Source organism: Nerophis lumbriciformis, linkage group LG31 (genome assembly GCF_033978685.3).
Source record: "Nerophis lumbriciformis linkage group LG31, RoL_Nlum_v2.1, whole genome shotgun sequence".
NCBI lineage: Eukaryota > Metazoa > Chordata > Actinopteri > Syngnathiformes > Syngnathidae > Nerophis > Nerophis lumbriciformis.
The window spans coordinates 10,527,281-10,542,500 of record NC_084578.2 but is presented as its reverse complement, the minus strand read 5'-3'; the positions used below and the strand labels follow the sequence as shown (position 1 = coordinate 10,542,500).

The following is a 15,220-nucleotide window of genomic DNA, read 5'->3' as shown; positions in this document are numbered from 1 at the left end:
GTATAAAATTATATTAATTAGTTAACTCATTATTTTTGACAGCCGGACAATATGCTGTGTCTATCCAAACAAACAACTTTTCTCTTACAAAAAAGCTTTGCTTATTCAGTCATATAATTCTAATATGTATATGCTCGGGTTGTCAAATGACGATTTTTTTTTAAATCACATTAATCAGTTAACACTTTATTTTTGACAGCCTGGCAATACGTCTTTCCAAAAAAACAACTTTTGTCTTAAAACAGAGCTTTGCTCATACATTTAATGTATATAATTAGCATGTAGTTATATATTTGTTATAATTTTATGTATTAAATCAGCTGTCAAAAATAACGAGTTAGCTCAAAATGTTGCATTAATCATGCAATTTATTTATTTATTTATTTTTGATCAGTCAGTCCAAATTGCAATTTATTTTTGACTGTACATGTTCCTTTACCTTAACGCAGATTTGATCTAAAAGGTGGTTTTATACAGTCATTGATCAGATCAATGCAAAAATGATTGAAGAGACTTCAAAATAAAAGCCTTACTGGGCTTTACATAAAATTATTACCAAATTTGGAGAAAATAAATCATGTGAATTCAAGTAAAATAATTTAAAATATTTCCTGTATGACATTCTAACCATAAAATTGCATTTGTATCCAAATGTTTGGCTCTTTTTTTTTAAGTTGATTCGAATGATATAAGTGAGAATTATTTTATTTATTTTTTTATATTTTTTTGTCCTGTCCAGTTTCTCAGGCAAATCATATAGTTGATGTAGATGCCCTGTACAGATTTACTTTACAAAAGAGAAGTGTGGGATACTTCTCTTGTTGCCTTATTTTGTATTTGACTTTATTAAATGTATTTATATTATCATTTGGTGCAGCCGGGCCGGAGCAGGAGGGGATAGAAAGAGGAAAAAAAGGAAGACAAGAGGGGGATAAGACAGAGAGACAAAAACAACAACAGCAAACACAACAACAACAATAGAGCAACATCAGCAAAAACGACATGTACAAATATGATGGTAAAAGTGATAGTAAAGAAGCAGTTATTGAAATAAATAATAATACAGAAATGACAATGAGCATTATTACACTACAAATGGAGCAATACAAATACCAATAGAAATAGCACTATTGATAATGAATAATACCAATAATTTACCTCTATTATCAACAATACTGTTGTTCAAATGCAACAATACATATACGTATATAAGTGAGTAATAACCTGTAATAAGAGATGTCCGATAATGGCTTTTTTGCCGATATCCAATATTCCGATATTGTCCAACTCTTAATTACCGATTCCGATATCAACCGATACCGATATATACAGTCGTGGAATTAACACATTATTATGCCTAATTTTGTTGTGATGCCCCGCTGGATGCATTAAACAATGTAACAAGGTTTTCCAAAATAAATCAACTCAAGTTATGGAAAAAAGTACCAACATGGCACTGCCATAATTATTATTGAAGTCACATAGTGCATTATTTTTTTTTTTAACATGTCTCAAAACAGCAGCTTGGAATTTGGGACATGCTCTCCCCGAGAGAGCATGAGGAGGTTGAGGTGGGCAAGGTAGGGGGCGCGGGGGGTGTTGAGGGCGGCTGGAGGGTGTAGGGGATAGCGGGGGTGTATATTGTAGCGTCTCGGAAGAGTTAGTGCTGCAAAGGGGTTCTGGGTATTTGTTCTGTTGTGTTTATGTTGTGTTACGGTGCGGATGTTCTCCCAAAATGTGTTTGTCATTCTTGTTTGGTGTGGGTTCACAGTGTGGCGCATATTTGTAACAGTGTTAAAGTTGTTTATACGGCCACCCTCAGTGTGACCTGTATGGCTGTTGACCAAGTATGATTTGCATTCACTTGTGTGTGTGAAAAGCTGTAGATATTATGTGATTGGGCCGGCACGCAAAGGCAGTGCCTTTAAGGTTTATTGGCGCTCTGTACTTCTCCCTACGTCCGTGTACACAGCGGCGTTTTAAAAAGTCATACATTTTACTTTTTGAATCCGATACCGATAATTTCCGATATTACATTTTAAAGCATTTATCGGCCGATAATATCGGCGGTCCGATAATATCGGACATCTCTACCTGTAATCAATCATGATTGTTCCAAATTCAGGAAAAAAATACTGTTAGCTGTCATCTTTTTTTTTTTAATGTCTGGCAATGAACGATACGTATCGTAATTATTTATAACAAATGTCCTTTTTTGGCCTAAGTTTCTGAATCCAGAATCAGCTGCGTGTCTCACATCAGCACCAAAGAGAACAGTCTGACCTGCAAACTGGTCGGCGGCAGGAACGAGGACGATGAAGATGAGGACGACGCTGTGGAGGCCATGACCGTGTGGTGAGTGTTTGTTAATATTTCCACTCTTCGCCAGCTGCACACCTGTCAACATCCGCGTGGTTACTGACTGACAATTTCACACTTGGTCGCTTAGCAACAGAATGTTTTTATTTACGTTATTGTTATTTATTATTATTTTTTTTTACCAGTTTCAAAAACCCGCTCCAGAATAGATTAAAGTGTCCTCATGTGCGCGGAGACTCCATCACCTCCACTGATTTGACGCCTCTGACTCGTCTCAACTTGAACATCCACTTGAGGAGGGGCGGCACCGTCACACAAACTGTCCAGCTGAAAACAATCGGTAACTATTTTTTTTTTTTTTTTTACCATAGAATTGAGTAGAAAGCTTTTATCCTCTTTGTACAACAACAAACAAGCTCAAATAACGAAGTTGCAAAGACTCTGTCAGTGTGCAAGTCTAATAGAAAACCCAAAACCAGTGAAGTTGGCACGTTGTGTAAATGGTAAATAAAAACAGAACACAATGATTTGCAAATCATTTCCAACTTATATTCAATAGAATAGATATTTAATGTTCCAACTGAGAAACAACATTTTTTTTTTTTTTTTTTTTTTACAAATAATAATAATAATAATAATTAAAGCTGCAAGCAGCGATGGACAGGACCGACTTTGAGGGCTCATAAAATCCAAACCGGAACAGTAATTAAAACTCTTTCATCAACTTTTAATCAGAAGGGTTCAATCTCTCTCCTGTGCTAATTTGAAGCCGACACGACAAACGCGCTCAGAGGAGATAATGTTTGAAAAAAGGTGACTGGTTTTACACAACTTTTGTTTTGAAGGGGGAATTGTGAAGTGAAGTGAAGTGAATTATATTTATATAGCGCTTTTCTCTAGTGACTCAAAGCGCTTTACATAGTGAAACCCAATATCTAAGTTACAGTTTTAAACCAGTGTGGGTGGCACTGGGAGCAGGTGGGTAAAGTGTCTTGCCCAAGGACACAACGGCAGTGACTAGGATGATGGAAGTGGGGATCGAACCTGGAACCCTCAAGTTGCTGGCACGGCCACTCTACCAACCGAGCTATACCGCCCCAATTGCAAACTTCCTGTTGATCAGTGTATGAAATATAGGTCTAAGTGAGACCTACATAGAGGTTTTTGTTTCATGTCTCTACGACATTCCTACTGGAAGTTACAGGCAGTTTTGTCTGTGTTTTCTTCCTAGGGGGCGCTAGAGCGCAATTTTGAGTTTTGGGGTTTGGTTTTTTGATTAGATCGCAATTTTTGCCAGTCCTGATGTGTGTGTCCAGTTTGGTGAGTTTTGAAGCATGTTAAGGGGGTCAAAGAGGCAAAAGTGACTGTTTTTACTAAGTGTTGTTTTGAAGGGGGAATTGCCAACTTCCTGTTGATTTCTGCTGAAGGATGTCAATGTATGAAATCTAGGTCTAAGTCAGACCTACATAGAGGTTTCTGTATCATGTCTCTACGACATTCCTACCGGAAGTTACAAGCAAGTTACAAGTTTTGTCTGTGTTTTTTCCTAGGGGGCGCTAGAGCGCAATTTTGAGTTTTTTTTTTTTATTAGATGGCAATTTTCGCCAGTCCTGATGTGTGTGTCAAATATGGTGAGTTTTGAAGCATGTTAAAAGGGTCAAATTACAGCTCAAAGAGGCGGCGGAATAATAATAATAATAAAACGCACGAAATACAATAGGGTCCTCTGTCCCAAAGAGACATTGCGGTCCCTAATAATAATTAAAGCTGCAAGCAGCGATAGACGGGACTGACTTTGGGGGCTCATAAAATCCAAACCGGAGCAGTAATTAAAACTCTTTCATCAACTTTTTAATCAGAAGGGTTCAATCTCTCTCCTGTGCTAATTTGAAGCCGACACGACAAACGCGCTCAGAAGAGATAATGTTTGAAAAAAGGTGACTGTTTTTACACAACTTTTGTTTTGAAGGGGGAATTGAAAACTTCCTGTTGATCAGTGTATGAAATATAGGTCTAAGTGAGACCTACATAGAGGTTTTTGTTTCATGTCTCTACGACATTCCTACTGGGAGTTACAGGCAGTTTTGTCTGTGTTTTCTTCCTAGGGGGCGCTAGAGCGCAATTTTGAGTTTTGGGGTTTGGTTTTTTGATTAGATCGCAATTTTCGCCAGTCCTGATGTGTGTGTCCAATTTGGTGAGTTTTGAAGTATGTTAAGGGGGTCAAATTACAGCTCAAAGAGGCGGCGGTATAATAATAAAACGCTAGAAATACAATAGGGTCCTCTGTCCCAAAGGGACTCGGTCCCTAATAATACATTTTATTTGTAAAAAAAAAAACACTTTACATTGAGTAAACAGCCTCAAAGTGCTACAGTGTATTTAAAAAAAATGAAAATGAAAATAAAAAGATAATAAAAATAAATAAAAATTAAACTAGAACAGCCTAATAGCTAGAACTAGTATGCATATATCTAGAAAAAAAGGCTTTTTTAAAAAGAAGGGTTTTAAAGCCTTTTTTAAAAGCATCCACAGTCTGTGGTGCCCTCAGGTGGTCAGGGAGAGCCTTCCACAGACTGGGAGCGGCGGAGCTTTGTCCTCAGAGGTTGGAGGAGGTTAGCCTGTCCGGAGCGGAGGTGTCGTGTGGAGGATTTGGGGGTGAGCAGTTCTTTGAGGTAGAGGGGGGCATTTCCATGGAGGCACTGGTGGGTTTGTAGGGAGACTTTGTATTCAATCCTGAGTGGAACAGGAAGCCAGTGAAGGTATTTGATAATTGGTGTGATATGGTCATATTTCCGCACTCTCGTCAGGATCCTAGCAGCACTATTCTGTATGTATTGCAGCTTCTGGATGTTCTTGCTGGGGATCCCGACAAGAAGTGCGTTGCAGTAGTCTAGCCTAATAATCATTAACTTAGAATTTAATGGCAGCAACACATTGCAAAAAAGTTGGCACAGGGGCATTTTTACCACTGTGTTACATGGCCTTTCCTTTTAACAACACTCAGTAAACGTTTGGGAACTGAGGAGACACATTTTTTAAGCTTCTCAGGTGGAATTCTTTCCCATTCTTGCTTGATGTACAGCTTAAGTTGTTCAACAGTCCGGGGGTCTCCGTTGTGGTATTTTAGGCTTCATAATGCGCCGCACATTTTCAATGGGAGACAGGTCTGGACTACAGGCAGGCCAGTCTAGTACCCGCACTCTTTTACTATGAAGCCACAAACGGTCACTCGTCCTGGCTTCTTTGTTTGCTTCACACTACTGTCACGTAAGATTTGTTTGTTCATGCCACAGCTAGTAAGTTTTCTAGTTCTTGATTCCAGTGCTAAGTTTTGCCTGCCTCCTAGCTCATGCTAAGTACTTAGCTTCAAGTGCGATCGACACCTTGTCCCGTCGGGTTGTTTTCTGTTTTGTACCTCTTTGAGTCTTGTTTCAAAATTAAATCATGTTCCTACCTGCAAGTCCTGTCCGGAGTTATCCGTTTGCATCCCTGGTGTCACGCAACCAAACCGTGACACCATCATTTTCAGCAGACTGCATTGCAAAATGATTAACCCCTCATCTTCCTCTCTTGGGGCGGTATAGCTCGGTTGGTAGAGTGGCCGTGCCAGCAACTTGAGGGTTCCAGGTTCGATCCCGGCTTCCGCCATCCTAGTCACTTCCGTTGTGTCCTTGGGCAAGACACTTTACCCACCTCCTCCCAGTGCCACCCACACTGGTTTAAATGTAACGTAGATATTGGGTTTCACTATGTAAAAGCGCTTTGAGTCACTAGAGAAAAGCGCTATATAAATATAATTCACTTCACTTCACTTCACTCACGCGAGACTCACAAAAGTAGGGTTGTATGACTCCCTTTCCTACTGTAGTTTAAAAGACATGTTTGGTTTCAAAAAACAATGCCGCACATCACCTAAAAAGTAAGAATTTTGCCGTTTTTCTCTTAGCGTTACACATTTTATACACATTTTTTTCCGTTAAAACCAAAAGTTATCAACCAAATAATAATATACATCCATTTAATGAAGTCAAATACAAATAAGGCAACAAGAGAAGTATCCCACATCCATCCATCCATCCATCTTCTTCCGCTTATCCGAGGTCGGGTCGCGGGGGCAGCAGCCTAAGCAGGGAAGCCCAAACTTCCCTCTCCCCAGCCACTTCGTCCAGCTCCTCCCGGGGGATCCCGAGGCGTTCCCAGGCCAGCCGGGAGACATAGTCTTCCCAACGTGTTCTGGGTCTTCCCTGTGGCCTCCTACCGGTCACCTCCCTAGGGAGGCGTTCGGGTGGCATCCTGACCAGATGCCCGAACCACCTCATCTGGCTCCTCTCGATGTGGAGGAGCAGCGGCTTTACTTTGAGCTCCTCCCGGATGGCAGAGCTTCTCACCCTATCTCTAAGGGAGAGCCCCGCCACCCGGCGGAGGAAGCTCATTTCGACCGCTTGTACCCGTGATCTTGTCCTTTCGGTCATAACCCAAAGCTCATGACCATAGGTGAGGATGGGAACGTAGATCCACCGGTAAATTGAGAGCTTTGCCTTCCCGGCTCAGCTCCTTCTTCACCACAACGGATCGATACAGCGTCCGCATTACCGAAGACGCCGCACCGATCCGCCTGTCGATCTCACGATCCACTCTTCCCTCACTCGTGAACAAGACTCCGAGGTACTTGAACTCCTCCTCTTGGGGCAGGGTCTCCTCCGCAACCCGGAGATGGCACTCCATCCTTTTCCGGGCGAGAACCATGGACTTGGACTTGGAGGTGCTGATTCTCATCCCAGTCCCTTCACACTCAGCTGCGAACCAATCCAGTGAGAGCTGAAGATCCTGGCCAGATGAAGCCATCAGGACCACATCATCTGCAAAAAGCAGAGACCTTATCCTGCAGCCACCAAACCGGATCCCCTCAACGCCTTGACTGCGCCTAGAAATTCAGTCCATAAAAGTTATGAACAGAATCGATGACAAAGGGCAGCCTTGGCGGAGTCCAACCCTCACTGGAAACGTGTCCGACTTACTGCCGGCAATGCGGACCAAGCTCTGACACTGATCGTACAGGGAGCGGACCGCCACAATCAGACAGTCCGATACCCCATACTCTCTGAGTACTCCCCACAGGACTTCCCGAGGGACACGGTCGAATGCCTTCTCCAAGTCCACAAAGCACATGTAGACTGGTTGGGCAAACTCCCATGCCAAGAGTATAGAGCTCCCACATAAGTATCCCACACTTCAAAGTAAATCTGTACAGCCCGATACGGGCATCTACATCAACTATATGATTTGCCTGAGAAGCTGGACAGGACAAAAAAAAGAAAAAAAAAAATGAAAAAAAAAATTACAAGATACTGTTTGTCTTTCAAGTCTCATGTAAATAATGTGAGTACTTCGTATCTCATAATATATATCTTTTTTTGATGTATTTTTCGACACGTCCCTGCAGTTAAACCTCGGAGTCCCGAGGTGTGGAATGTGACCGTCGACCAGGACTCAAACCAGGCTGTGTTTCACATTCGGACTCCGTACCACAAGGACTACCTGAAAGTTGAAAATCAGCTCTTTCAGTTGGTCATTTGGACCACGGATAAAAAGATGGTAAGAGTCAATCCGAGGTACGCTGTCCATGTTCACGAAGAAATGAAAGAATGTCCAACTCTTTCACTGCAGATTGAAAATGTGTCATCGTCCGACACGATGACGATCAACATGGAGCACCTTCTTAAAAACCGCCAGTACCACGTCAAAGTGCGAGCAATACCAGTCGTTTTTCTGACGGGGAGCTGGAGCGAGTGGAGCGACCCTTTTGACTTCTTCATTCCTGATGGTGAGAAAAGTTTTTTGGTGGGGGGTTTGGTTCAAAGACGCAAACAGTAACAATGTTTCTTCTGGCCAACATGACACAAGTCCGTGTACGAAACCACAAGAGTGAGGAGTTTGTGCGAAGTATGATCGCGTGTTTCGTCCCTTTGGGCGTGCTGGCGATATTCTCTGTTTTCTTCTGGAAAAAGTGAGTGAATCGTCTCTCCTGGTTAGTGGGTTTGTCAAACGGAATTTTTGAAACTAACAAATATATTTTCACAGAATCTTTCCTTACATATGGCCCAAGATTCTACATCCTAAACCCATACTGGTGCAGAACTGCAAAGCTAATAAAGTGAGTTTTATTTCGAGAAACACAAAAATTAACTTCATGCACAGCGGGATTTCTTGCGACAAAGACAGTTGTACTGCAGACAAATAGTTTTTTTAGAGAGTAAGCGAGAAGTGGTAGTTTCAGTTGTCTCTTCAGCCTTCTTTAAAGGTCATAATGCCATCAGGCGCTTCTAGAATCCGGCCAGAAATTGGACACAATGCAGGTGCCGAGCATACTTGCCAACCTTGAGACCTCCGAATTCGGGAGATTTTGGGGTTGGGGGTTCAGGTGGGCGGTGCCGGGGGGGAGTATGTTTATAGCTAGAATTCACTGAAATTCAAGTATTTCTTATATATATATAAATAAAATAAATACTTGACTTTCAGTGAATTATAGCTATATACAGGTATATATTTATTTTACTATATATATATATATATATATATATGTATATGTGTAATAAATGAACACTGAAATTCAAGTATTTATTTTATTATATATATATATATATATATATATATATATATATATATATATATATATATATATATATATATATAATAAAAGAAATACTTGAATTTCAGTGTTAATTTATTACATATAAATGAACACTGAAATTCAAGTATTTATTTTATTATATATATATATATATATATATATATATATATATAATAAAAGAAATACTTGAATTTCAGTGTTCATTTATTACACATATACACACACATAACACTCCTCTACTCATTGTTGTATTTGAAAGTGCAATGCTTTGCAGCCAGTAGCACAACCTTTGAAGGAGCATAGGTATGGGCAGCATTTGTGAAATTTAATTAGCAGGAAATGAGTGAGTTTAGGGTTGAATTGTCCATCCTCGTTCTATTCTCTGTCACTCGTCCTCGCCATGGCTGTCTCTTCTTCGTTCTTCTGCTTCGTCTCCTTCTTGTTGTGTGTGCAGTTGTGCACTCTCCAAAAGCCGTAAATGTTATAACGTGACTGGGCCGGCACGCTGTTTATATGAAGGAAAAGCGGACGTGACGACAGGATGTCCTCACTCAGGTCCGCACGGCCCCGGAGGGGGCGTGCCTTAAGTCTGGCTGGAAATCGGGAGAAATTCGGGAGAATGGTTGTCCCGGGAGATTTTCGGGAAAGGCACTGAAATTCGGGAGTCTCCCGGAAAATTCGGGAGGGTTGGCAAATATGGTGCCGAGACACACCACCTCGTCCGGAAGGTGTAGCTCTCCTCTTGAAAGAGTTAAAGATCCTTCCACAGGTTCACATACGGAAACTTTATTAAAACTTTTACTTCCTCTATTTAGTCAAGTTTGATGTCTTCTCCACGCAGTAGGCCAGAGTAGACCTCACAAACCCGTTTTAGCTTTGTTTTGAGGTGGATAATGTGTTTTGTTCACTCTAATGAAAGACTATTCCTTTTATAAGCTACCTTTAGTTAACTTGGAAATATTCAGGTATATAAGTGCTAGAGCACATACATGTGATGTTACTGACACCTGGTGACCAGTCAATATACACTACTGCATATCATCATCTTGTTTATTTCTCCTGGTGCTGTTAAGTTATTGTGGCTCAATTTGCCTTAATTTTTTTTTATGTTAATGTATTATTATTTAATATATATTATTGTTTTAGTTGTTTAAGAGATATTCCTGGCTCTGAATTTGCTCATAGCTATTTTTATGTTTTTGTGCATTATTTGTTGCCGTCATCATTAAACGAACAGGTTCCTCATCAGTTACTCAGTACTTGAGTAGTTTTTTCACAACATACTTTTTACTTTTACTCAAGTAAATATTTGGTTGAATACGCCTTACTTTTACTTGAGTAATAAATCTCTAAAGTAACAGTACTCTTACTTGAGTACAATTTCTGGCTACTCTACCCACCTCTGTCTATTAGCTTGTATTCATATTTATTTTGATCTGTATAGGGCTAGGACGTTACAAAGATTCTACTTTAACTGGTACAAATGGACCTGGACTGAAGGATACAAAACTATCTCTCAAAAAACTACAACCCCAGCAACCAGCTTTGTACATTTTTTTAGGTACGAACTGATACCTCTATTTTTGAGAGGTGCCAGTAACGTCACATAGGTGTCGATCAAGTTACTACCTTGATTCTTCCAGTGTTTTTACAAAACAGATAAATCAATGTAGACTTTCATTAAAGAGTAAACGGAGATCTTATTTGCGACTTTTCACCTCAAAGAATAATGCTAAACCACTCTGATGGTCAAACAAAGACGGTAGAGATTTGATAGACAGAAGGTAAGGTCCTCGGTTCTGGCGTAGAGCCGAGAAGACATCAAACTTGACCCATCGATGGTTAATGTCGAACGATTCAACTGTCAGGTTGAATCAAACTCCTCCGATTCGAATCGTGAAATCTTATTCTAGTTTTAAATCATCCTTTGGTTTAATCCTTTATCTGTTTTCAGACTTCTCTGCTACTCAACCTAAAACCTGAGGAGTTCAGCGCTCTTAAAATCTACCCGGCGGTGGATAAAGACGAGCAAGAACCGGTCAAGGGTCTTAGAAATGGGAATGACCCCTGTTCCACACAAAGCTCTGACTGCAGCGCCGACACAGAGGTACTGGAGCTTTCCATTCTGCTCAGCAGCAGCTCGTCTGATGGAAACAACAGCCTTCAGAGCTCCGACTCGCTGCTGGTGGAGGCTCCTGATGCGACACATGGCAGTGGAGTAAATCAAAAGGAGGAGGATTACGTCACCATGTCCAGTTTCTACCAAATCAAGTAGGTTAAAAGTTGGAGGAGCTAGGATCTATTACCCATCCAAAGGGTTTCTGTTGGTTCTGTGTCATCAAGAGACACCACCACTGTCTATCATCAGTGTAACTGTGGAAACTGAGGCCCTGTATCCTAATAACATCCCCAAGAGGCAGCGTGTAAAGATGAAAAATACCGAACAATTAGCCTTTCCTGAGGAACATGTATCCATACTTACATAAAAACATCTGTCTGTGAGATAAGAGCAGAACCAGGTAGAAACAGTACCAGAGAGGCCGACCAGATGTCTAAGTCGATTTGATAAAATGCCTCAATCTTAGGTATCAAAAGCGGCCCTTAGATCCAGCAGAAATAACACGGTGAGATTATCTAAATTCCACCTGATTTAAAATCTTTAAAAGTGCTGTCATCCTTACACTTCTTTTGGCAACACGACCATGTCAACGTTTATTCCAGCAATGGTTGTAAGGCTAAACTGTAGTGTAAATTTCAAACTCAGATAGGGAACAGAAAAGGTCGTTCTTGGGTCTGTCCGATGTCGACTCTGTGTAAATGTACTTTTAACTGGTCCATATCTGGTACAATTGTCTTAACATTAACTGAACACCCCAAAACATATGTAAACAACTACCTTCTGGCACAGAAACATACAAGATGTACGTGGCAGGAAAGATCTAGGACAATTTTTTTCCACCCCTGGAAGTAATCTTTCTGAAAGTCTTACGCGCTGCCCCGGAATCCCTCTGTCACGCCTTCATGCACTCTGGAAGGATCCTTCCGTGGTCTTCCACCACCTTCTGAATGTCATACATTTCTTCAAAGTGGGTCCCCTTGATGACTCCCTTGAAGTTGGAATGAAAAGACCACTTGGACCTAGGTCGGGTGAGTAGGCCACGGCGAAGCAGTCACCAGTTGATTCTGCTACAACTCTCGCTTCTTCTCCGGCCCTAGAAGAAGCAAACTGCGCAGAATCTCCTCGTAGTCATGATGCCGATTGATCATTAAGTCCTTTGGCAAGAACTCAGAGTGGACGATGGCCCGTCACATCGAAGAATGCGATCAGCATAAACAGTTGTGGAATTTTGCCATACCATTAGACCGTGACAACATGGGGAACACGTTACATACTGTTTAGTGTATGCCCAGAACAAATTGAAAAATGCCCCATGCTTGGGTTGTTTTAGGCTTTTGGAACCGTCCAAAGCACAAAAAGGATAAAGGTTTATTCAGAGTTCTTCGAGAGGTAATTAAGAAGGGCAAAAGAGTGCAATATTTCACGAAACAGGGACGATGGAGCACTCCAGTCCAAGGGAGCAGAGTCGAAGAACGCACAAGTTTACAGTGATCACTTCGTTAAAGGTTTTGTTTGACATACTTAACGTTTAGTATTTCCCATTGAAGTATTATCTTGATATTATTCATATTTAAAAAAAAAACTGCAACAGGTATTTAAGGCTATATAGTGCTACAGTTTGTTTGTTTGTTTGCAAGGACGCGTCCTCGCAAGACTCAAAGTTAAATCAAGAATTGCAACTTTACCCGAGCAAAAACAATGCGCAATCACCCGGGAGAGTCTTGATACCAATTTCCTCGACCCAGCCACACACAAATAAGTTGTAGATCTCCATGATTTTCCAGGCTTTCATTTGTTTTGCTGTGTAGAATGACGTCTGGAGCACCACATGTCCGGGAACTACCGAAGGATAATCCTTGCGATCACTGTAAAATTGCATAGTTAGATTTGTTGCTCAAATCTGCTTTTAGCGGTAGGATCTAGACCCCTTTGCGTGCTCCGATAGTTCGCACGAGCCATGCTGGTTTGGTGGCCCCCCCACTTCGAAGTAAACATGTCAAGAAAAAGTCACGTTACTGAATACAAATAATTATAAGGCAGGTTTAATTTAATGGCCGGCACTTTGTGTAATGGTCCTTAAAACTTCAAGACTTAGCTTTAGTGTAGGTCTGCAGCTATCGATGGGTTAAATAATTGATTAATCTATCGATTAGTTTGTTGGATTAACCGCGTAATCGGATAAAACACACTTTATAGCTTGAATGCGTATTTTAGGGAAAATAGTTTAAATAAACAAGCACCCACACACCATCGCTCTTATGAGCGCTTTATGGCACCAATTGTGCGTCAGACCAGCTCTTCCTACCAGGGAATCTAAGTTACTGGTCAATCCCAAATTCTTTCGATGACATATATGCTGAGTAAGAGGGACCATCAAGACAGAATTGGAATATTTTCAAGTTTTGCTGAAATTTTCAGGAGATCAGCTTAACCAATACATTCATATCGGCTACTCTAGTTGATCTGGCATTCCAACGGAAAAGCCAACTCCTTTGCACACAAAGAAAACCCCCATCTCTCCCTTGCAACACTGAGAAGGAACCAGTGGGGGATGTCTTCACATTCCAAAGTTAAGACACAAAACAAACCTCTGAACACAAGAGAAAGTAATAGAATGTACAAAAGAAAAGTACTACATTCACTAAACATGGTTATGTAGAAAGAAAGAACATCCTCCACACTACCCTGCGGGAATTATGTCTGCATATTCAAAGTTCCTGGAACTCCATCCGCTCTGGATTTGATCAATTATTATTAGTTAGAATCATTCAACCATAAATTCAAGCAACAGAGTAGTATAAATCAAAGCTTTTTCCTCATGGAATTAATCAATTATTCAATTGTCTTACCATAAGTATTAATCAATTAATTGATTAATCGGTTATTGGATTAATTGTTATGATGTGTATTTCTGGTCTTGTCACCCCCTTCCGGGCAGAAGGCCGACACGGCAGTGCGGCTGGATCAAAAGAGACGTCGGAGAACAAAAGTTGCTTTATTACAAGCGAGTATCATTATACAGGACTGCAGTACCTGGAGGAGGTCAAGTAAAAAAAATGAGGCACTCTTAACTTGGAGAACCCAAACCATCAGTTTTATATTCCTCCTTCCTGTCTCTGGGTGTGTATGCTAAGTCAGTAGAGCACATCCTGACCATAAAAGGAGATGTTTATGTGTAAGTGTCCGGAAAACTACTGCTTTAAGTCATAACTTACTTTGTTAGCGTTGAGCTCGACACGTAGTCTCTTCTCAAGGATAGGGCTATCACTTTTGCACCCCGAAGTCCCAATTAGGGCCTCCTTTTCTTACGAGAAGTGATCCAATCCACCTGCGAATGTCAAACTAAGGGGCCTTATCTTATTATGTGCTCAAACTGAAATACCACTATTTACTTAAACTTGGTGGTTTGCTTTCTCCCAGGTGAATATAAACCTTCAGCATATGCAAAACGTAGCATGAGTTGATTAATTGACTTCAGTCGCAGCCCCTGCTTTACTGTTGCTTCAATCGTCACTTTGGGAAATACTTCATCTCACTCATTTCTACAAGGAAGCGGGCCACAGAAAAAGTGCAATCGGGTCACCAGAGCCTTGTTGTGTGGATGCAGGTTTAGTTAAAGGACATATGTTGATGACGTGTCACTTCACCAAGTGCAATAACTCACATTTTCAGTTCAGGAGAAGAAATTCGCGGAACATGGACGTCATCTACTTACCATTGACGTTTTAAGGAAAGCAGATACGTAGAGTGAAACAAATACTGAGCATTTCCAGCACAGTGCGTAGGATTCTTTTCTTTGATTTTTTTTTGTTTTGTTTTCCCCCCATGCACTTGCTACTTCAGCACTTTTGGTTTGATCAGAGTTTTTGTGGTCGTTTTTTTTCTTTACTTAAAAGCGAGACAAGGTGAGATAAGCAAGGAGGCGATGACGCGATACAACGTGACGACGTAAGGTATTGTGAGTTTAGTTTCGCACGTGGATCGGTGTAAAGCTGCTAGTTTCTGAAGGTATATGCGCGTGTTGCAGAATTATTCTGGAGATCTTATTCTCATTTATGTAAGAGGATGTGGTTCTTATGGGACAGGATGTTTTCACATTTGCTAAACTAAAGCTGCAACTTAAAACATGTTTCGTACAGCAACAAACATGC

General features: G+C 40.9%; 1 protein-coding gene across 1 annotated transcript in view; it reads left to right on the top strand.

Moving 5' to 3' along the window:
* il7r (interleukin 7 receptor) overlaps window positions 1-13,733 on the top strand; it is a 16,064-nt gene extending 2,331 nt beyond the window's left edge. The window contains exons 2-8 of the mRNA XM_061926588.1: window positions 2,226-2,355; window positions 2,505-2,659; window positions 7,763-7,914; window positions 7,987-8,143; window positions 8,224-8,326; window positions 8,401-8,473; window positions 10,905-13,733. Coding sequence (XP_061782572.1) covers window positions 2,226-2,355; window positions 2,505-2,659; window positions 7,763-7,914; window positions 7,987-8,143; window positions 8,224-8,326; window positions 8,401-8,473; window positions 10,905-11,225 — 1,091 coding nt within the window. The 3' untranslated portion in view covers window positions 11,226-13,733. The remainder of the gene's footprint in view (window positions 1-2,225; window positions 2,356-2,504; window positions 2,660-7,762; window positions 7,915-7,986; window positions 8,144-8,223; window positions 8,327-8,400; window positions 8,474-10,904) is intronic.
* Window positions 13,734-15,220: the final 1,487 nt, after the last annotated feature.